Source organism: Stenella coeruleoalba (assembly GCF_951394435.1).
Source record: "Stenella coeruleoalba genome assembly, chromosome: 10".
Classification (NCBI taxonomy): domain Eukaryota; kingdom Metazoa; phylum Chordata; class Mammalia; order Artiodactyla; family Delphinidae; genus Stenella; species Stenella coeruleoalba.
Window position 1 is genome coordinate 1128937 of NC_137156.1, and position 24721 is coordinate 1153657.

General features: G+C 44.9%; 1 protein-coding gene across 3 annotated transcripts in view; it reads right to left on the minus strand.

The window, feature by feature from the left end:
- GMDS (GDP-mannose 4,6-dehydratase) overlaps positions 1 to 24721 on the minus strand; it is a 481520-nt gene that overhangs the window by 78102 nt on the left and 378697 nt on the right. For all 3 annotated transcript variants that reach the window (XM_079934401.1, XM_079934399.1, XM_079934400.1), the window contains one exon: positions 13947 to 14065. In XM_079934401.1, the coding sequence (XP_079790527.1) occupies positions 13947 to 14065 (119 nt within the window). The remainder of the gene's footprint in view (positions 1 to 13946; positions 14066 to 24721) is intronic.

Here is a 24721-nt window from a genome sequence, read left to right on the forward strand (position 1 = left end):
GTAGTCTTCATTCTAATAAAAATGTTGGGGGATTACTTAAAAGCAACATGAATTCTATATACAAAGATATTTATCTATATAAAAAAGATATTAAAAAAGAACTCAATCCCGACACAAGAAATCCACAATACATTTGTAAATCCACAGAAGAATATGAATAATTTTCTTGAAACATGAAATATCTTCTTAAAAATGAAATAAAGGGCATAGAGGTATTCTAGATGGCTAAATTGCCTTGCAAAGATTATTTTATATCCTCCTGGTTTTTGTTTTTACTTAATGTGCCAACTCCCAGCATTGCATTTAAAATGAAAATGCCTCCGTGTTTGCCTTCCTATTCTTTATCTTCTCTAATGAATATAATTAGTCTCCTTCACAATGTTTTTATGCAAAACAAATTTATAAGTCAGGTAGTTAAGTAAAGGAAGAAAATGCAGGTAAATGAAACATGACCCAGAAGGTGATTCTAATGGAAATTTTGCTCCTCGCGTTGCAATTTGGAAGCAAAATCACCTAAAGGCTACTACAAGCAAGGACGTTGGTCTTGGGTTTACGGACTTCCACCTTCTCTTGGGACTTAAGCATCGAATGTTTTAACATGCCACGTATTACAGGAAAGCACGTGAAATGTTTCCCAAACGATGAGCTCTTGGACCTTCTCCAATCTCCAGCGCTAGTTTTGACAGACTGCTATTATAATTTTTGAAGTAAACGAACTACTGTATAAATTAAGTTGTTGGAAGAACTTGACTCCTGCGGAACTGGTGGGACTGAGTCGCCATCGATTCTGGGATGACCCACGTGCTCCTGAGGCTCAGGGGGGACTGACGTCATTGAAGCCTGGGCTCTCACCTCATATGAGAGACCGGGGCTCCAGACACCCTAGCTGTGCACCTTGGAGATCCCCAACGTCTCCTGGTCGATCTCTTTCAGACCGCAGGGAAGAAGAACGGGAGGTACTCCTCCAGCTTTTCAGACCTCTACATCTCCCCGAGAGCATTCCCGGAGTCACTGATGGCAGGAGTGGGGCGTCCAGAGAACTCTTTTTATCTGTTTATCAGATGATAAATTAGGTCCATTTTCTATTAAATTCAACTAGCATTTAAGCAATTCCTGGAGGCGTGAGGGCAGAAGGAAAGAGGAGGGAAGGAACTAAATCAGCCGCAGGTGCTCACTGGATGACAGTTCTCATGGGAAAACCTGGAAATTTTAGGATTTTTCATTTTCCAGCCATCTGCCCCTACTCCCTTCCTGCATGACACACACACACACACACACACACACACACACACACACACACACATCCTAAAATCAAACTCTCAACTTCTAAAATTTCGTTTTCCATTATTGATTCATGTAAATGTTGATTCATTTAGCAAATGTCTGCCACTGTGCTGGGCAGAACGCAAGGTTCAGAAAGGACCCAAAGCAGATTCTGCCTTAAGGAGAGAACTGTCCAGTCCACCACGGAGGGCAAAGTCACAGGTGACTACGATCAAGGTCCAAAGGGGGAAGGGCTTGGGCGTGTGACTGTCAGGCTCATTTGGAACTTGAGGTCCTGTGACTGTCCCAGGCTTTGCTACTCAGAGTGCGGTCCAGGCACCAGCAGCCCCTGCATCACTGGGTATCCTGTTAGAAATTCGGAGCCTCAGGCCCCGCCCAGACCTACTGATTCCAAATCTGCATTTTAACAAGATCCCCAAGTGATTCCCAGCACCTCAGCGTTTGAGAACTTCTGCTCAGCAGGAGACAGACGCAGCCAAAAGGCGTCGTAATTCTGACAAAACTGCGGATTACTTCCCAGAGAGGAGGAGAGGTCTCTGTGCAACCAGAGCAGGGCACCTAGGCCGTTCCTCCCTCAACTGCCTCTCTGCTAAGCGTCTCCCTTACATTCCTTCTGGGCACATAAGCACGAGATGCTGGTGTGACTTTACGTTTTTGGGTCCCCAAACATATACGATCAGTTGCCCAATCTTATACTGTTTTCACATTTCATTTGTCCCTTGTATTCACTGTTGACAAATGTCATTTTCCATCAATTACCCATTTCATCATTAACAGCAAACACACAGAGCTTACGATGCACCCAGCCCTGCTTTAGGCGCTTCACGAATGTTAACCCATTTAACCTTCACCCCAACCCTGTGTGGCAGGGACCCTTATTATCCCCCTTTTACAGATGAGAAAATGGAGGCGCTGAGGGTAACTAACTCCCCGGGAAAGCTGCAGAGCTGGGATTCAAACCCAGGGAATGTGGCACTGCGGCTGTGCTTTTATACTTCACACGATATTATGCCACACTGTGTGCAGAGAAGGACGTGACCGCGTCATGAAAGAGAGAAATTAAATCAGCATCCTTGGGGAAAGAGGTGTGTGCCCCGAAGGCCGAGAGGCTCAATACTATCCTTGGCCTTCCAGGCTCTGCTCCATCTCAGTGTGTTTTCTTTGCTCGTTTCTGCCTGGTGTCTGACTGTGCAGAAACCGTTCCCAAGAAGGACTCGCCGGCCCTGTCAAAAGTCACAGCTGCAACGGGGACGGCGGGGACGGGACCCGGGAGCAGCCGCGACTACCCTGCTTGTCCTCCAGCTGAGATCGGTATGCGGCTCATGGGGCCCGGAGAAGATCCAGGGGAAGGAAATTGGAAAAAAAACAAACAACAGAACATGACTTGCAGACAGCATTCATAAAGCCATCGTGATTTCATTATCTGGCCCTGAGAAGGAATTCTGCATTTTCAGACACACTGTGAGGGACATGCAATGTAAGCATTCTGTTCCCACAGCCCAGCGACGCAGGTACGGGGCACGCAGGTGGGAGGTGCCACCAACGGAAGACTCAGACGAGAGGGGCGAAGCAAGACCTTTAGTCTGTCTGGGACCTGAGCACCTCACGCCCGTGTCTCTTTCTGGAAGAATTCAGGAAAAGGGTTCAATTTCACCCAAATTTTATATAGCACTTGAAGGCCATGTTTACTAGACCACCAAAAGCTTGACTTGCGGTTTAGCCTGTCATCTGAAACAAAATGAAGGTCACTGCCTGAAATGTGCAGTAGATTTTAGTGAAACTGACTCCAGGGCTTTACTGCGCCTTCCCTTCGGATGGAGACGTGGGAAGAGGGGAGGGCTCAGACCCGCCAGGAAGCTGCTACTCAGTTTTGAAGGACAGAACAACACTCCCAGCAGGTACTCCACACAACTCTGTTGTTTGTGTAGGATTCTAATATAAAGTAAGCTTGGAAAGTGCTGGGTTAAACAAAGTTAAACAGATTCCTTACTGGTGATTCTCTAAGAGGGGTTAAAATATTCAATATTCTCCAAATGAACTAGACATGGAATGCCTTTCTAAGACATTTCCTTTTTAAAGAATTCTCAGTTTGTGAAAGACTGTGCTAGGTATTAAAAAAAAAAAAAGGGTATTAGCCCATGGGACTACCTACGGACAGAAGGACAGAAGGATGACCTGGTGACTGAAAACGACACATGGTCTCCGAAGTGGGAGAATGACCAAGTTTCATGCATTTATCAAAGCAGAGTCTTGTTTGGGAATTCATTTGTAAGACCACCCCTAACTTCAAAAAACTGTAAGTTGATTTCTTACTACAAAAGCATGTCAGTTCATTATAGAACATTCGGATATAGAGAAATGTAGTCAGTAGAACACTAAAGGTCACGCATGATTCTGCCATGTAGAAATTGCCATTTTAAAAATTTTGTGTGTTTTCTTCTAATTTTTTGTAGGCGTATTTTTAGGGACTTTAGATCAGCCAACAGATCCTGTTTTTTTTCACTTAATATTGTCACAATCATACTTCATGTTATTCAAATTCCTCTTCAGCATTCTTTTTAATAGCTGAATGAAAACAGTTGATCAAACTCACTTGAATATCCTTGATGATGGGCACCTAAGTTCTTTTCTGATTCCTTTTATTGAAAAATCAACTATATTGAGGTATAATTTACAAACAAAATGTGTCACAAGTGCATAATTTGATGAGTGAAAGATGCATGCACTCATGCAGACACCACTGCGATCCAGATATCAGACATCCCCCCCACCCCCGCCACAGATTCCCTCTCCTTCTCCCAGTCGCTCTCCCGTCACGCTCAGATTCCTATCAGCACCACTCACCCTTTCCTAGAGCATCACATGCGCGGAATTACGCAGTCCGTGCTCTTCCTCCAAGTGTGCCAGGTGTCACCCTTTCCATGAGTGAGCAGTATTCCTCGTGCGGACACATCGTCTGCCAGCTGATTAGACACTGGGGGAGCTAAGGCTTTGTTAGAACTAAAGCTGTTATGCATATTCACGGATAAGTCTCTATGTGGACACACATCTTCATTTTTTTGGTAAATGTCTAGGAAAATCACTGGTCACATAGTAAATATAGGCTTGGTTTTATAAGAAAGCCAAAGTGTTTTCTGAACTATTCATACTTCCATTAATAATGCATGAGCGCTCCAGTTGTCCCAGCATCCTCAGTAATACTTGGCTCTGTTGACTTTTTCCATCTTGCCATTCCAAAGGGAGTGCAGTGGGATCACACTGTTGTTTTTTTTTACATCTTTATTAGAGTATAATTGCTTTACAGTGGTGTGTCAGTTTCTGCTTTATAACAAAGTGAATCAGTTATACATATACATATGTCCCCATATCCCCTCCCTCTTGCGTCTCCCTCCCACCCTCCCTATTCCACCCCTCTAGGTGGTCACAGAGCACCGAGCTGATCTCCCTGTGCTATGCGGCTGCTTCCCACCATCACACTGTCCTTTTAACGTGCATTTCCTGGATGATGATCACACTGAGCATCTTTTCACGTGCTAAGTGGCCATTTGTGGAATTTCTTGTGTGAAGTATCTGTTCAGACATCTGGCCCATTTTTAAAATTGAATTATTTGTCTTCTTTCTTTTGAGTTACGGGAGATCTTTGTATGTTCTAGATACAAGTCCTTTGTCAGATGCAAATATTACATTCATTTTCTCCCAGACCAGTGTTTGCCTTTTCCTTTTCTTAGTGGTCACTTTCAAAGAATAGAGGTTTTTAATCATGACATTCATTTTGTCACTTTTTTCTTTTATGGTTCTTGCTTTTGGTGTCCTAAGAAATCCTTGCCTTTGCCCCCAACTGATCTAAATATTTAAGGCAAACACACACAAAACAAAAAAGCCATAGAGAATGATAAACTGAACCACAAGAAAATGTAAAACTTTGGTATTTGCAAGGCACTGTTAAGAAACTGAAAAGGCAAGTCATGGGCTGAGAGAGTGTATCTGCAAAACATAAAAACTCTCGGGGCTTCCCTGGTGGCATAGCGGTTGAGAGTCTGCCTGTCAATGCAGGGGACACGGGTTCATGCCCCGGTCCAGGAAGATCCCACATGCCGTGGAGCAGCTGGGCCTGTAAGCCATGGCCGCTGAGCCTGCGCGTCCGGAGCCTGTGCTCCGCAACGGGAGGGGCCACAACAGTGAGAGGCCCAAGTACCGAAAAAAAAAAAAAACAAAAAACAAACAAACAAAAAAAACTCTCATAACTCAGGAACAGAAAACCACCTCAGATGTTTTTCCCTGCCCCAAGGTTTCAAAGCTTTTCTCCCATGTCTTCATCTAACAGTTTTCGATTTCCACTCTTGCATTTATACCTCTGCTCCATTTCAACTAATTTTGTGTGCGGTTTGACTCTTGGGCTGAGATTCACTTTTTTACCCCATATGGTTATTCCTGATTCCAGCACCATTTGTTGTAAAGACTATCCTTCTCCAATTAATTACCTTGACAAGTTTGTAAAAATTCAATTGTCTGTATAAGTGTGTGTCTATTTCTGGGCTTTATATTCTGTTCCCTGGATCTATAAATCTGTCCTTATGTCAATATCGTGCAGATTAAGCATTAAAAGAAATCTTAAAATCAGAGAGTAAGTGTTCTCCGGCTTTGATCTTCTTTTTCAAAATCATTCTAGATCCTTTTTAGAATCAGCCTGTCAATTTCTACCAAAAAAAAAAAAAGCTTGTGATTTTGTTCAGGAATGCACTGAACCTACAGATTAACTTGAAGAGAACTGGCACCCCATCAAGTCCTCCAATCCAAGAACATGGTGTATCTCTCCATTTATTTAGGGCTTTTGTGATTTCTCTCATCTATGTCTTTTAGATTGTGGTGTACAGATCTTTTGTGTATTTTATTAAGTTCATCTCTATTTCATTTTTCTGATTCTATTGTAAGTGGTAATGTGCTTTTTTACAAATTTCAATTTCCAGCTGTTCCATGGCAGTACATAGAAATACAATTGACTTCTATATATAGACCTCGTATCATGTGACGTTGCTAAATGCACTTGTTAGTTTTAGTAGCTTTTTGGGTAGATTACTTAGGTTTTCTATGTACTATATCATGCTATCTGTGAATAAGACAGATATACATCTTCCTTTCATTTCTTTTTGTTTTTTTCTTTTGGCTAGGATCCAGGACAATGTTGAAAAGTTGGATAAAAGCAGATATCCTTGCCCTGAGCCTCATTTTTAGGAGAAAATTATTCAGTCTCTCAACATTAAGTATAATGTTAACTGTTGGTTTTTCTCAGAGGCCATTTATCAGCGTGAGGAAATTTCCTTCTATTCCTCGTGTGTTGAAAGTTTTATTTTATTTTATTTTTTAATAATAGTTGTTAAATTTTGTCAAATGCCTTTTTCTGCCTCTGTTGAAAAAAATCATATGGCTTCTCTTTTGTTTTCTTAATATGGTGAATTACATTGATTTTCAAATGTTAAACCAAGCTTGCATTTCTAGAATACATCCCACTTGGTCATGGAGTACCAACTTTTTATATATTGATAGATTCAATTTGCTAATATTTTGTTAGTCCTTTTATGTTTCTTTGCTCTCATGGAATACTAGTCAGTATCTTTCTTTTCATGTAACATTTTTATTTTTAGCATCAGGGTAATGCTGGCCTCATCAATGAGTTGGGAAGTGTTCTCTCTTCTGAGTGAGTACAGAAGGGGTATTACCTTCTTCCTTTCACAGACACAGAGCTACGAAGATTTATACATATTTTGAAGTCACTTTTGGCAATTTGTGTCTTTCATGAAAGTTGCCCATTTCCTCTGATTTGAAAAAGTCGTTGGCAGAAAGCTCTTCATAATATTCTCTTACTATTCTGTTCATGTCTGGAGGATCAGCAGTGATGTTCACTCTTATATTTCTACTACATATCATTTGTGTCTTCTCTTTTTTTCCTGGATAGAGGTTTATCCAGGTTTTGGTTGCACTGATTCTCTCCACTGTTTTTCTGTTTTCTACTTCATTGATCTCTGTTTTTATCTTTATTATTTCCTTCTTTCTGTTTGCACTGGGGTTAATTTGTTCTTCTTTGTCTAGCTTCTTAAGATGGAAGCTTGGATAACTGGTTTGGGCTCTTTCTTCTTTTTTAATGTTAGTATTCAAAGCCACAAATTTCTCTTCAAGCATTTCTTTGGCAGTATCCCACATATTTTGATATGCTGTTTTCATTTTCATTTAATTCAAAATATATTCTAATTTCCCTTGTGATTTCTTTTTAAACCTGTGAGTTATTTAGAAGTGTGTTGGGTGGTAAGCTCTAGAAATGTCAATTAGGTCAAGTAAGTTTACTATGTTGTTCAGGTCTTCTGTATCCACAGGTATTTTCTGTCTACTCGTTCTGTCAGTTACAAAGAAAGGAGTGTTGAAGTACACAAGCATAAAGTTCATTTGTCTTTTTTTCCTATCAGTTCTGTCACTATTTTGAAGTATCTATAACTGGGTGTAGATACGTTAAAAAGTATTATGTGTTCATGAAGAATCAACCCCTTTAAAATTATGAAATGACTCTTTATTCCTTCTAATTAAATGAAGTCTATTTTGTCCCATATAAATATAGCCACTCCAGTTTCCTTATGGTTAGTGTTTGGACGTTTTATTTTTTCATCTTTTTACTTTTAAACTATCTATGTGTTTATATATAAAGTGTGTCTCTTGTAGACAGCATATTGCTTTTTTTTTAAATCAAGTCCAACTATATCACCCTTTTAATTAGAGTATTTAGAGCACTTAGAATGGATATAATTATCAATATAGTTATGACTTGTTTTCTATCTGTCCCACCTGTTATTTGTTCACACTCCCCCTTCTCCCACTTTCTTTTAGGTGAGTATTTTTTAGGATTGCATTTTGACTCCACTATTGGCTTATGGCTACTTTTCATTTTGTTTTGTTTTAGTAGTTTCTCTAGAGTGTGCAGTACATACTTTAACTAATTGCAGTCTGTCTTCAAATAATATCACACCAATTCCCATCTGGTGTAAGAATCTTTGCAGTAATGATGCATTGCTTCCATCCTGTCCCCACTCTCTGTGCTACTGTTGTTATACAATTTATTTACATATGTAGTAGAAACCTCATAATGTATTTTCATTATTTTTACTTTCAACAGTCAATTACCTTCAAAGAAATTTTAAAACGAGGGGAAAACGTTTATATTTTCCCACATTTTGGCTATTTCTCTTGCGATTCATTCTTCCGTAGAGATTCAAGCTTCAAACTAGCATCGTTTTCCTTCCGCCTAAATGACTGCTGGCGATGAACCATCTCAGCCTTTGTTTGTCTGCAAAGTCTTTAATTCACCTCCATTTCTGGGATGGTTTCCTCAGGTACAGAACTCAAGGTTCAGGTTGCTTCCCGCAGTTTAAAGACGTTGCTCCAAGGTCTTCTTGCCTTGCGTAGTTTCTGGCAACAAAACTTTCCTATATTTGTTCCTCTGCAAATAATTCTATTTTTTATCTGGCTGCTTTAAATTTTTTCTCTTTAGCATTTATTTTCAGTAATTTGAGAAATTTTTGGCTGTTACTTAATTCTTTTCCTGTGCCCTCCCCGCTTTTTCCCTGATACTCTGATTACACATATATTAGATTGCCTGATTTTCTCTCACAGGTTAATCAAATCAAACTCTGTTCCTCTTTTTTTTTTCCTCCAGTCTTTTTCTTCCTGTGCTTCATCTTGGGTCCTTTCTAGTATTATGTCTCTAAGTTTACTAGTTTTTCTTCTGTAGTATCTAATCTATTCTCAATGCCAACAGCGATACTTAATTTTTCATCTCTAAAAGTTCCATTTGGCTCTTTAAAAAACAAATATATTTCCTTATCTCTCCTCACTATACTCATGTTTTTTTTAAAATACTCGACATAGTTATAACAGCTATTTTACCTTCTTTATGCACTCATACCATCATCTTTTTTATTCCTCAGTCTGCTTTTATTGATGGATTTTCCCCTTGGTTTTTGGTCACATTTTCCTGCTTCATGACAGTCCTACTAATTTTTGGTTGAATGCTGAACATTAAAAACTAAGGAAACGATCCCGTTTACCATTGCAACAAAAAGAATAAAATACCTAGGAATAAACCTGCCTAAGGAGGCAAAAGACCTGTATGCAGAAAACTGTAAGAAAGTGATGAAAGAAATCAAAGGTGACACAAACAGATGGAGAGATATACCATGTTCTTGGATTGTAAGAATCAATATTGTGAAAATGACAAAACTACCCAAAGCAATCTACAGATTCAATGCAATCTATCAAATTACCAAAGGCATTTTTCACAGAACTGGAACAAAAAATTTTACAATTTGTATGGAAACACAAAATACCTTGAATAGTAAAAGCAATCTTGAAAAGAAAAATGGAGCTGGAGGAATCAGGCTCCCCAACTTCAAACTACACTACAAAGCTACAGTAATCAAGACAGTGTGGTACTGACACAAAAAGAGAAATACAGATCAATGGAACAGGATAGAAAGCCCAGAGATAAGGTGACCATATGTGCCTGGGTTTATCTTTGACAAAGGAGGCAAGAATATACAATGGAGAACAGACAGCCTCTTCAATAAGTGGTGCTGGGAAAACTGGACAGCTACATGTAAAAGAATGAAATTAGAACACTCCCTAACATCATATACAAAAATAGACTCAAAATGGATTAAAGACTTAAATGTAAGGCGAGTCACTATCAAACTTTTAGAGGAAAACATAGGCAGAACACTCTTTGACATAAGTCACAGCAAAGCCTTTTTTGACCCACCGCCTAGAGTAATGAGAATAAAAACAAAAATAAACGATGGGAGCTAATTAAATTTAAAAGCTTTTGCACAGCAAAGTAAACCATAAACAAGAAGAAAAGACAACCCTCAGAATAGGAGAAAATATTTGCAAATGAAGCAACTGACAAAGGATTAATCTCCAAAATATACAAACAGCTCACGCAGCTCAATATCAAAAAAACAAACCATGCAATCAAAACATGGGCAGAAGACATAAATAGACATTTCTCCAAAGAAGACATACAGATAGCCAACAAACAGATGAAAAGACTCAACATCACTAATTATTAGAGAAATGCAAATCAAAACTACAATGAGGTATCACCTCACACCAGTCAGAATGACCATCATCAAAAAAAATCCACAAACAGGACTTCCATGGTGGCGCAGTGGTTAAGAACCTGCCTGCCAATGCAGGGGACACGGGTTCAAGCCCTGGTCCGGGAAGATCCCACATGCTGTGGAGCAACTAAGTCCGTGCACCACAACTACTGAGCCTGCGCTCTAGAGCCCGTGAGCCATAACTACTGAGCCCGTATGCCACAATTACTGAAGCCCATGTGCCTAGAGCCTGTGCTCTGCAACAAGAGAAGCCACCGCAATGAGAAGCCCATGCACTGAAACGAAGAGTAGCCCCTGCTCACCACAACTAGAGAAAGCCCACGTGCAGCAGCGAAGACCCAGTGCAGCCAAAAATAAATAAATAAAAAACAAATAAATAAATAAATTCAGTTAAAAAAATCCACAAACAAATGCTGGAGAGGGTGTGGAGAAAAGGGAACCCTCACGCATTGTTGGTGGCAGTGTAAATTGATACAGCTGCTATGGAGAACAGTATGGAGGTTCCTTAAAAAACTAAAGATAGAACTACCATATGACCCAGCAATCCCACTACTGGGCATATACACTGAGAAAACCATGATTCAAAAAGAGTCATGTACCACAGTGTTCACTGCAGCTCTGTTTACAATAGCCAGGACATGGAAGCAACCTAAGTGTCCATCGACAGAGGAATGGATAAAGAAGATGTGGCACATATATACAGTGGAATATTACTCAGCCATAAAAAGGAATGAAATTGGGTCATTTGTAGAGATGTGGATGGACCTAGAGACCGTCGTACAGAGTGAAGTAAGTCAGAAAGAGAAAAAGAAATACTGTATGTTAATGCAGGGGTCCCTAACCCCTGGGCTGTGGACTGCTACCAGTCTGTGGCCTGTCAGGAACTGGGCTGCGCAGCAGGAGGTGAGCGGTGGGCGAGCGAGCCAAGCTTCATCTGTAATTACAGCCGCTTCCCATCGCCCGCATTATGGCCTCAACCATCCCCCCCTCCCCCTGTGGAAAAACTGTCTTCCACAAAACCGGTCCCTGGTGCCAAAAAGGTCAGGGACTGCTGTATTAACACATATATGTGGAATCTGAAAAAACTGGTATAGACGATCTTACTTACAAAGCAGAAACAGAGACACAGACGTAGAGAACAAACGTATGGCTATCAATGGGGAAGGGTGGGGGTTAGGATGAACTGGAAGATTGGGATTGACAGATATACACTATTGATACTCTGTATAAAAGAGATAACTAATGAGAACCTGCCATATAGCACAGGGTACTCTACTCAATGCTCTGTGGTGACCTAAAGGAGAAGGAAATCCAAAGAAAAGGGGACATATGTATACGTATGGCTGACGCACTTTGCTGCACAGCAGAAACTAACACAACATTGTAAAGCAACTCATACGCCAATAAAAATCAAAAGAAAAAGAAACGTTATGCTTTTGAGTCTAGATTTTACTGTATTCCTTTGAAGAACACTGGGCTTTGCAATGGTCGAAGGCTAAGTTATTTGTATCCAGTTTGATCCCTTTGAAGTTTGTGTTTAAGCTTTGTTAGCCTGGGTCTAGAGCAGCCTTTACTCTGGGAATCAGTCCCATCACTGAGGCATAGCTCTTCTGGAATCTTGCTTCATCCCCTGAGTGAGGATGGTCACTGGGTGAGAACGAGGTCTCTCCATTATAGCTGAAGCTCATGTGCCTCCCAAGCCTGGGAACGCTCTAAGAAACCTTCAATTCCACCTCCCAGGCAGTTCCTCATCCAAGCTCGTGGAATGTCTTCTTAATATTCAGCAAGGACTCAGTGGGATCCTTATGCACGCTTTGGGAACTCTTTTTCTTTGCGGATCACCATGCCACGGGCTCCTCATCGCACGGCCCCACAACATCCAGGTGCCTCAGACTCTGAATTCTGCCCTCCACCTCCTCGGCTCTCAGCAAACGGCTGTTCTCTGTTGAAGTTCCTCTTCCACGCTCCCTGGTGGAGACCATGTCCCCAGGAAACCCGGGTGATTGCAGGGCTCATCTCATCCGCTCCTTTTCTACCAGGGATCACGGTCCTGCACTGCCCGTCGCCCGAACGGTGTTTTATGTATTTCATATAGTTTCCTAGTTTTTCAAGATAGAAGGTTTAATCTGATTTCTGTTATTCCATCATAGCTAGAAATAGAAGTCCCTTCTTATATTTTAAAAGTGAATCTTGGAAAAATGTTTGAAAGATCTTCAAAGAGTTAAACACAGAATTACCGTATGACCCAGAAATTCCACTCCTAAGTTCATAAGCCAAAGAACTGAAAGCAGGGAGGGACTGAAACAGATATTTGTATACGCGTGTTCACAGCAGCAGCATTCACAACAGCCCAAAGGTGGGGGCCACCCAGGGGTTAACAGATGATGGACAAGCAACACGTGGTCCATCCACACAATGGAATATTACTCAGCCTTAAACAGGAGTGAAGTGCTGACACAGGATGGAACCCGAGGACATCAGGCTCAGCGAGATAAGCCAGTCACAGAGGGACAGATACTGTGTGATTCCATTGATATGAGGTCCCTGGAGTCATCACACTCAGAGACAGAGAGTAGAATGGTGGCTGCCAGGGGCTGGGGGAGGGGGAGGGGAGTTAGGGTTTAATGGGAGCAGAGTCTCAGTTTGGGGAGAAGAAAGAGTTCTGTGGACGGATGGCGGTCATGGTTGCCCAACACTGTGAATATACGTAATGCCACTGAACTGTATGCCTGAAAATTATTAAAATGGTAAATTTTATGTTACGTATATTTTATCTCAATAATACAATCACCAAAAAAGAACCTTCCATCTGTAGCGAAGGATTTCCCCCCAATCTTTCAAATATTCCAATGAAAATCTGACTTCAAAATTTGTGTAGTGCAACAAGTAGCTGCAGCGTGTGGATCGCGTGGTATACAGTGGAGCACTGACCCAGCTGCAAGACTCGGGTGAGGCCTGCAGGTGAGACGGTGCTCACTCAGCAGCGCCACTTCCTGACCCTGACGGCTGCGCGGCATTCATGTTCGACAATGTCTCTGTTTATAGGAAACACACACAGAAGTCAGGGGGCCGGGGCCTACTCTCAATGGTTCAGAGAAAAGAATTATGCTGGTCATGTATTTGAAACTTTTCTGTAAGTTTCTATGGTTTCAAAAACTTAAAATATAAATTGAAAGTACTGAAAAAAGTTTGTGTAACTTTTATGTTATCACATTGATCTGTTAAGAGCAATTAGCAACAGTAAAATCCTAGTAAACTGAGTATAAACCATGATACAAAATTTAAAGTTAAAAAAGTAAACACCTTAAAAACATATTTAAAAATTAAGAAGAGAAAAGAAATTTTTAAAAAACTGAGTTTAGATGGTGACAAACATCTGACTCTCACTATAACCGGGACCGAGTCCCTGCTTCATGCTTTACAAGAGCAAAGAGGGAAAAAGACAAAATGCAGGCAGAACAGCGAGCACACGTCTGACAAACGTCCATCAGTCATACTCACACTATGGTTTTTCCGATGTGCAGAAACGACTTCTCTACGAATTCCCGGACGCTGTGGACCTCCCCCGTGGCTATGACAAAGTCCTCGGGTTCATTGTTCTGTAGCATCAGCCACATGGCCTAGAAAGAGAGGCAGAGCCACGTGAAAGCTGGACCCAGCTGCCCCTCGGGAACTATCACGTCACCAACGCACATCACGGACAGGGACAGTGCTAACAGGTAAACCAAGGCACGCAAAAGCTCTCAGGAGTTTATCTGAGCACACATTGATTCCAAAGGTGTTCAGGAGGCTCCCCACGCAGGGACAGGGGGGCAAGGCTTTTACAGAGTAGAAGTGAAGCGAAACAGAGCAAAGCAATTATTTGATTATCTGGGAAGCCGGGTGAGCTACTGGTGAAGTTTCACTTCCTCGGATTCCGGTGTGGTGACCCTGGCTACCAAGGGCTAACAGCCTCCTTGTTTAGATGCTTTAACCTGTGTAGACAGACGGTGACGATGAGTCTAGTCCACTATCCTAACCGCGGCAGTCGTGGTTCTCAAACTCTAACGTGAGACAGAATCATCTGGGGACCTCTGGGTACATCCCAGGTGCACAGGCCGGGCAGCTGTTGCAGCACCTCTGTCTGCAGCAGGACCTTGGACTACAGTTCACACGTAGGAGATGCTGAAGAGCGTCTGCACTGAATAACCTTTTCAAAGGATATTTAAGAATCATGGAAGGAAGGCAAGAAAACATCATTTAAGGACAGGTGTTTATCCTCCAAAGTAGGACCAAATTTCTTAACAGTAAAGTTGGAAATTTACCACTGCGGTGACACGGTAAAGCAAAATATTCAACAATCCTTAATGGAAAAACAATCACATAACGAACAGCACTTTTAACAAGTTATCTGGCAGTGAAGACGTCTGCGCGGAGTTAAGGTTTCAGTAGCTGTGTTTGAAGGTCAGGGGCTCGGTGGGCGCATCTCACAGACAGGCTATTTCAAGGAGAGCCAGAAGTCTAGCTGCAGGTGACAGACCCAGAACAGGGCTCCCAACTCAGCCCAGACGGCTCTCTCCGTAGCAGCCGGGCCCAGAGGTTCTATAGCTTGCAGCCACGCACTGATTTTAAAGGTTTGTTTACACAGACAGAAGATGAAGATTTTACAAAATTAAGTATAGCTGGTATCTGACAGCAGTCTCTTTAGGAAAAAAATCTAAGACAAAAAAAAACAAAAAACAACTCAATGCGATAACCTATAATGAAAAGGAATCTGAAAAAGAATATACATATGTATATACACATATATATGTATAACTGGATCACTTTGCTGTACATCTAAAACACATTATAAATCAACTATACTTCAACAAAAAATTTTTTAAAAAATCAGTTTTTTTCATCACTCACACCCACTTTTCCAAATAAAATAGGTGAAAGCAATAGTCACCTCATTAGAACACAGAGTCCCCAATATTATGTGCATTGAACTCTTGTTGTAACATCTGTAGAAAACTATTGGTTGGTGTCTCCCCAGCTGCTGTGGGATAAGCTGAAAACTAGGTTTCTGAGATCAATGGAGCCGCTTATTTTCTTTTAGAAAACACAGTCAGCAAAGTTTTTGCTGATTTAGTTTAAGTAAAGTTCAATTCTTCTTTATTCATTTCAATTTATGGCAGCCTTCTAAAAAATAGAAACGCGCACGTTTCTCCTGTACTCGAAGTTTTTTCTTGTGACTATTTCGGTCTATTTCCAGATTGTTTTAAATTGTATTTTTGTCCTGCAGAAGACAAGGCTTTCGGCAATTTCACACGCCTTGGAGAGGCGGCCCCCGGGTGGGACGCTGGAAGCAGACGCAGGTCAGGGACGTGCTGAGAAGCATCAGACGGAATCGTCCTGGCAGGAGAGGGGTTTGTTCACATTCATGAAAGATCTGCAGTTTTGTTTTGCACTGAGAGATTATAGTTGATGAATTTATTTATAACACTTTAAAAATTTTACAGGAATTATATTAATAATAAAGCTTGATCAGTTCTAAAAAGGCACAAAATGCAAGCTGTCCTCTTCATCGGGATGGTGCGTGCGGCCCCGAGGGTCAGACCCTGGGCCAGCGCCCTTGGCTGTTCAGCTCCTCGAAGGTGCCCTGGTCGTGGGCGCCAGCAGAGGTGAGAGGTCCCTCTTGGTGTCCGCGTCTTGCAGGTGTCCACCCAGCCTGGAATACCCTCCTCCTCGGCCTGGGAACCCTCCATCCTGGGCCCTGGCATGGCCTGTGTCTCTCCAGGTTTCCCTGGGACGATGGCATAGCACACTGGCTATACTGGCCCGAGCTGCCCTTGGGGCACCTCCCCAACTAAGCTGACCCTCTCACGTGCTGTGTGCACGCACACGCACACACACACACACACACACACACACACACACACACACACAGACGCACGTTTTGGCTTTCTTCAAAATGCTTCCAAAGTTTTTAGGAAAAGTTAAATTATGCTTCTGGCTAGAATTTCTATCTGAACGTTTTTCTGAGGGATTAGTGTATGTACTTAAGGGTGTTTTACTTGACTTTCCATTCTAAAAATAACATTTCAAGTAGGTCTTTCAGGACTGCTCAGCTTATTTTATTTCTTTTAAACACTATGTTGGGCTGGAATGGTTTTGAAAAAATCATATTTTTAATCATGTGAAAGAAAGCAAGGGCTGCTAAAAATAAAGGGAGAAAAGACGATGACTGGTTGCGGGTGGCTTACTTGAGACACCGGCACCAGCTCCCTGGTGCTCGTTCCATCCCCACCGGGAATCCGGGCACACAGGAGGCCCTCACTTTCACCACAGCTGAGTGCCAAGAATCTGCCCTTTTCTTTTCCAGCCGACCATCCGTGGCCTTTGACCTACCAATTTCTAGGCATTTCCTTTAAAGTTCATCCTGTCCCAGACTCCAGCCTGGGAATGGGCGGGAAAGGATGTACAGCTCCAGATTTATTTGTTATTACTGAATAGTTTACTGGTTTTAAAACGCAGAGGGAAAGGCTTTGTTTGAATTTCCACTGAGCATAATGAATCGTCTCTGACTGGTAAATGAAGGCCGGTGACACTCCAGACCAGATGAACAAGTTGGTGCTCTGCGGTGATCGTGGGTTAGGAATTTGCCACCGAGCCGGGGCCGCGCGGCCCGTCGCGATGCCCAGTCGTGTCCAGCACAGAGGCCCCTGTGTGGGAAGCGCCCCGGCCTGCACGTCCTCACGCAGCTGCACACGCTGATCTGGTCCATTTCTTCCCTGATGGATGGCACGGCCGAGGCGAAGGTTCACCTCTCCTCACCTTCCTGTTCACATGCGGGCCATGTGACCCACGACTCGGCCGGCCACCCCGTGCTCAAGTCCCTACCCAGCTCCGGCTTCCGGTGCAGAAACGCTCCTGAGGTGACAGGTTTCAGGCGTCTGCACTCTGGGCCCGTCCCTCCCGGAATGAGGGGCCCCATAAGGATACGACTGACTTCCCCACCTCCTCACACACTTAATTACCTCTGCCCTGCCCTGATCACCAGTGCAAACGGAAACATCGCCTGCTTTTTATGTTTTAATCCATCCCACAGGGAGGAGTGCACCAAGGCTTGGGATTCTTCAACATCAAAATGTCTCCTGATGGCAAATGAACAGCGCAGTTCTCCAACCATGTCCCATATTCATCTTGCTTTTAAGGCATATAAAGTCCAGGGGGAACCCGACTCCACGTCACTGACGCTTGAAGGCCAAGTCTAGGTGGTTATAAGCATCCGCTCCATTTGGATACGTGCTCTCTTGTAACTATACAGCGAATCTATCTGTTTTACAAACCTAGTTTAGAGAAGTCAAAATAAAACTTTAAAAAGTCCCCCCACCCCCGCCAAAAAAAAAAAATACTCCTCTCCCACACCTGCTCTTCGGCCGTACAGGTCACGACGTGGAAGTCACGGTGGAGGGGCCTCCTCCTTCCTGGACCCAGGAGCTTGCAGTGGCTCCCAGCGGGACCAGTGGTGGAGAACAGCCAAAGGGCATCACCACAGCCGACCAGCTAGCCTTGATTCCACGCGTGCCTTTCGGGCTGGGATGTGTGTTTGTCTTGAAAACCTGGATTCGACAATTGCTTCCACCTTGCCATTAACCTCCGGCTCAGTATCCAAGCCACGGACACTTATTAACTGAGCTGTCATCCATGAATAACGAGATTTGTTAATCAAGGTTATGTTTAACTATGTTCATCTGACTGCTGCCTTCTCAGTCCTGTGCTTTTGTGCTTTACGGGCTACTGTCATAAAAATAATCTAAACATATACACGTACATAAATATATATATACATATATGTAAATATATGTATAAAATAGGGGAGAAATTCTATGAAATGATTCTAATAAAAATCAGAGGCATGTGAACAAATGGAGATTCAAATTCCCCATAAAGGATTCTAAGTGTGGAACCGTTCACATACGTTTTCTTTCAGCTCTGTTCAGTAGCTGCTTTCATCATGATAGCCTGGTGTTTTCAGTTTGAATCAGGACTTCAAGGAGTCCTGGGCTAGGCTGGGTCTTATGCTTTGTGGGACGCACACAGTTCGGGTTAGCCCGGGGGGAGTACCCCTTACTCTGACATAGTTGGGAAACAGGTACTAAATGACTAACAAACACAACTGTATTGAGAAAATCATCTAGCATAAAATCAAAACCTCAGTCTATTAATTTCTTCATGGGTAAAAATACTGTTGTTTGTGGATTCCTTTGATTAAGGGTCTTTTAGACATTTGAAAAGTACAAAGTTACTGGACAGGAAAAAAATCATTAGGTGATACATTTTTAAAAACACCAAAAATAATAAAACAAATTTAGAAGGCTATCTAGCTCTTGCTATTAACATATCATTCAACATCGATACCAATGCACTGAAAGAGGCCAGACCAACACTTGCACTGCCCTGCCCTTCTGTTCCAGCCAGGTCCACCAAGCTACAAAGTCCGAGGCTGGGGGTCACAACATACAGCCTGAAAGCTCTAGTCCTCTGGGAATCACTCTGACCCAGTTTTCTGGAGCACCATCTGCTCTCTCTGTATGCAGAGTCAGGTAGCGTAGTTATTTATTGATCTCTGAGTACATTTTATCTCTTCCATGCTTCCACGCACTCCTTTTCTTTTCCAGGCACACCAATTATGCATGTGTTGGATCTCTTTTCTTCTGTGTTCAGGTCTGTTACTTGCTGCCCCATCATACTTATCCTTGTTCTCTTCCATATTATTATTATTATTATATTATTATTATTATTATTATTTATGTGATGTCCTCCTGCTTGTTCACCTGTTTCTAATAACACTTATTTAAAGGTTTCTTGCTAATGTGACTTCAACCTCTGGAATGATTTTCTCTCTCTTGTCCGTGCCTTTACTGACTACTTCTCGCTTAACTCCTTCATTTATTTCCTTTAAGTCCAGGGTCTGCAAACGTTTTTTGAAAGGGCCAGAGAGTAAACACTTTAGGCTTTCGAGCCACACGCTGTAACACAGCCGCTCAGCTCTGCCGCTGGAGCACAAGGCGGCCACACACAACACAGGAAGAGGTGGGTGCGGCCGTGCTCTTTACACAACCCGTGACTGGCCCACGGGCTCTAATCTGCCCTCCTCGGCTTCTGGCAAATGGAACCAAACTGCGCTGCCTGTAAGCTTCTTTGAATCTGTGGTATTTGCCTTTGCTGCTACTCCTTATGGCCCGTATGTGCTTTTGGTCTGTCTCGTTTTGGTCCTTGTCCCCCCTTGCAGCCCCCTCCCCAGGCCCACTCAGCTTTCCCATTACTCTTCCTGTTTGAACAAGGCTGCATACTTGCTGTGGAACGGTGTGAGGAGAAGGAAAGTGCAGGGCGGGCCTGCAGCCCCACTTTAAAGTCCTCCCAAAACCCTCTCTCCAAAATCAGGGCACTCTCTGCCCCGGGACACGGCTGCCCTCACTTCCCGGCGCTGATCTGCTGAGCGTGGGCCCCAAGCAGCCCAACCCCGGTCCGTCTGCACTGCCAGGAGGCCAGGAGGCCAGGCCCCGACATGAGCCCGGGTCCCTCCCGTCGTCCTGCAGGAAAGGCTGGGCATCGATAGAGACATTGTCCAGCCCTACGGAACGTCACTGTGTGGGACTTTTAGGACTGGGAATTAATTGGAGCGAATTCTACAGCCAGACATGTATGCCCAGCACAACGTGCCCTGAGTGAGCACATGAAGCATGGTATGTACCCAAGGTTATGTGACCACGTAAACAACGTAGGAAAGAACCATAAGAGAAAACGCACATACAGACAAAGGCTGCTGCTTAATCAGCCATCCCGAAACTCTGGCTTAAGCCTTTTTACTGCTCAGGACCCTGAGTTCAGAATCCGGGAGGACGGCTCCTCCCTGCTTCCCGGGCTGCTGGCCGAGATGGCCTCCCGCACAGGCCTGGGTCCTCCGTGCTGGACCGCCCCCCAGCCCTCCTCCTTGTGTCCTGTCCCCGCAGCCTCTCACCCAGCCTGGCCCAGCTACCTAGAAAACAGAATCTGCAAGGCCTCCTAAAGCCTCGGGAGGCCCCGCCGTGCCCCTCCATGGACTACTGTGGCAGGCACAGCCCGAATCCAGACAAAGGGGGACGCCCCCCACCCCCACCCCCGCCATGAGAAAAGCAGTAAAGTCACACTGTGACAGGGCGTTTAGGATGGGCGGGCAGTCCGGTGCTGACTGTAATTTCAGCTGTTTCAATACAGCAATGAAATCCTTATGTTTGCCTTTCACATAAGCATTGCTGCCTCTGCTGTAGTGTCCCTGCACAGCTCTGCCTACCTTGCACCGTGCAGTGATGGTCAGGTTGACACTAGCTCAGGGACTCACACCTGGCATATGGGCCCCGACACCATGACTGTCACAACGCACTTCCCAGAAGTGCTGTTTCCTGGAGCCCAGCCGCCTACCCCTTCCAGGTGCTTCCAATACCTGCTCCCACTCACATGCCCGGCGAGCCACCCAGACTTCGCTCCTGGCTCAGCTGCACAGCAGGAAGTGACTCCACGCCCACGGCCGGCCACCTGCCCGCCACTCCCGGCTCGTGGCTCCCGGCCCAGGGCTGCCTCAACTCACCCTTGGGAAGCAGCTCTGACTTCGCTGTGACCTTCCCCTCAAAGCCGTCCTGAGCACCCAGTTCTGCCTCTCGTCTGACTCTGACCGGAGGCGCCCAGCTTCTGGGCTGGTCCTGGGCTCCCTTGAGTGACAGGCCCGAGCCTCGCCACGGACCTCTGGGTTCCAGTACTGACAGCCATCGTTACCGGTAACTAACCCTGATAAACACATCACATTATGTGCATTAAGGGAAACGCAGCGGGACTTTACAAGCTAAGGTTCCCTACAGCGGTGCTGCCCCACAGAAATGCAATGCAAGCCACATATATAACTTAACATTTTCTATCAGCCACATTAAAAAAGGAAAAGGAAAGGGCAGAGCTAATTCTAATGCTTTATAAGCCAATGTATGCAGTACATCGTCATTCAATAGAGAATATTATCAAGGTATTTTACGCTGTTTTCCTATGCACTGAGCCTTGGAAGCCCCGTGCACGTTCTGTGTTCGCAGCACATCTCAGCTCCCCTGGGCACCCCTTGTATGCCCACGAACGTAGGAGGCTGGCAGGCACTCATGGGGCAGCCGGGCCACGGAGCCGCCCCGCAGAGGGAGAAGGGGCCCCCTCTCGTGTGTGTGCTGCCCTCACGCCGCCGCTCAACCTGCAGGGCTTCGTGGGGGCGGCCTGCTCACCCCGGGACACAGCTGGCGGATCATCCTCTCCCCTCCCTCCTTCCTCGTCTCCACCACCTGACTTTTCCTGCAGTGACTACATCGGTGATGCCAACTAGAAGACAGACCTTGAGAAGTGGGCTAACTAGCTCCCAGTTTATGACCGTCTGACTTTTGAATGCCTGTCTCATTCGTGTACCAATGGGCAGTGACACCACACCCCTGCCTCCCAGTGGGAACAGTGGGGAGCGAAGACCCAGAGAGACACTTACGGGCACGATGACAGCCGGTGCTCAGGGAGCAGGCAGGGGTGCTGGAGTCTGTGTGCATCAGAGCCTCCTGGGAGCTTAACACACAGATCGCCGGCCTCCTCCAGCCCCAGCGAGGCCGACTCAGTAGGCCTGGGGGAGGCCTGACAATCTGCACTTCTAGCAGGTTCCAGGGCAAAGCTGATGCTGCTGGTCTGGGGACCACACCGAGAACCAGCGCGTGCCGTGGTCCTCAGACCTGGAGTCAGACCACCCGGGTTAAACCTCGGCTCCAGGAGTCACTGCATGACTTCTGGAAAGTTCCTAATCTTCCAGGGCCTCAGAAAAATGAGAATAATGGCACCAACCTCGTAGGGTCGCTTTTAGGATGAAATTAGCTAATATATGAACAGTGCCTGGAACAGTGCCTGGAACAGAGTAGGCGCTCAAGGACTATTATTTATCATGATGATGATGACGGTGGCTACGCAGCTGGAGAGGGTTCCTGGCACCTGGGAGAACCTAGTTCATCTCCAGGACCAAAGTCCTGCGTCCATACATGGCATGCAGAGTGAAAGGGTGGAGTGAATTTAATCCCCATTCTGTTCACAGCCACAGACTTTCATAGTTGGAAAGGACCTCAGAGATGCTGTCTTTCAATTCAACTCATAAAAAGGCGGGGAAGCAGCTGAAACCAGAGAGGTTACGTGATCTGGCTGAAGTCACACAGCTAGTTTGGCCGGAGGTGGGACGAGAGCCTCAATCCCCTGCTTCGTTTTCTTTTCACTGCATTACACTCCCATGCATTTTCCTGTGGAAATTCTGCTATTCTAAATGGTCGTTAGGAACAGCTGCGTGGACTTGTGCGGACCAGCCCGGGGACCGGACCTGTCGGTCAGCAAGTATTTACGGAAGCCTGCAAAGTGCCAGGCACTGGAGGATGCCAGGTGGGGGCAGACACGGGGGATGCAGAGCCTGGCTTAGGGCATCCACGCTTTACGCATGAAAAAGGCTCTAAGAGCCCAGCATTTGACTTAAGGGGGAACTTCTGAGACATGAACTCCAGCGAGCCTCCAGGAGACATCAGGCCTGGGAGCTCCGGACAACCTCCGTCCCAAGCAGGCCCCCCCCACCCCCACCCCCGGCTTGAGCTGGAGGCGTGAGGCCAGAGCTACGCTCAGCCAGGGGCCCGTCCCAGTGCCTCCCCCACTCCCAGTCCCATATCAACGGTGGACACAGACATATTCTGGGCCAATCGGGGTCTCAAAAAAGCCTGTGATCAGAGGCCCAGAGACTGAATGCGCAGGATGGCACTGGGCACCGGAGATGCCTGACTCCGGAGTGGGGGTCAGCGCCCTGCTGAGGCCGGGGGGGAGGCCTGAGGCAGAAGGAGCACCTCAGAGCCCAGGGCAGGACACCTGCTGGGCGAGAAGCAGGGAGGGCAGGACCCCAGGCATGGGGGGAGCGAGGGGCAGGCGCCCGGAGCACGGCAAGCGACTCCACCGCCCCGGCCTGGGACGTGCCCCAGCGCCCCCTGGGATGACTCCTTTTCCACCTGAATTTCTTCGAGCTGGTTTCTGCTCCCTGTGCCACGAGCTCGGAGGAAGATAGCTGGGGACCAGTCCCTGCATGGGGCGGGGGGCAGCCATGCATCAGTGCCGAGAAGGCAGGTCCAAGGGGTAAGGCAGCACCCGGGCCCCAGAATCCTCAGGGAGGAGGGAGGAACGCCACGTCCCCGAGCCACCGGGACCAAGGGGTGACCGCTGACCGCTGGCAGGAGCGGGCAGGCGGCGGGCACACCTCGCGGCGGGAGGGCTCTGAGAACCCTCATCCGTCTGCTCCTAGACCCACGAGCGCGGCGCCTGCCCGTCCAGCATCCCTGAGGACCTCGGCCCGGCACACGCAGCATCCTTGTCACCGGCGAGCTGGTGCCCATTCAACGCATTCATTGAAACTCATTTCAAATGTGTTTCACCACAGCATCCTGATTCACAGAAATCAGGATTTCAATTTAAGAGTCACTCTACCCTCCATACTCTTAAAACTACGCTTGAATAGATTTAGATTTAATCATTCTGCCTTTAATTTCTGGTTGCTAAATACAAGAACACCCCAACAGAAACACCATGTAAGCTTTGACCTTCTGGGAGGTTAAGCTGCTCTTTTTAACCTGGTCTTGCCCATGACTGTAATGTTTCTGTTATCATAATTATTTCCTAGATGCTGACTCAGTAGTGTCCTTGATTGAGAGAGATGGGAAGGGAAGCTAGTTCTATTTAAGAAAAACATTTCTTGTAGCAGTAATATTTGAGCCTAGTGACACGGGAGGAGAGAAATTCCACTACATATAAAAAACCCAGTAATTTACAGACTACATCCCCTCCACACTGCTGAAAATTAAACCAAAAGCTCCTTTATGTTCTTCAAATTAAAAAAAAAAAATCAAGAGAGCTCCTAAAAGTTTGATTATTTTAAAAACACATAGATAGTGACAGATTTTTTTTTTGAGTCTTTATAACTTTAGATGAAATTTAGAAAATCAGGCCTTTGATAAATTGAATTAATATTTTCAAAATAGTTAACATAACAAGTCTTTAAATATTCTAAAGTGGCCCCCCACCCCAAAAAAGAAAATAAAAACCAAACAAAAACTTGAGAGAAGCTTAACTCAAATTGCTAGACTATGGAGAATAAACCTGTATTTTTTGGTGACTAGAATTTTCTGTAGTCTGACAGTACCAATGACTGCTCAAGTCCCATGATTAAGAATAAAAAGCTGTCTAAT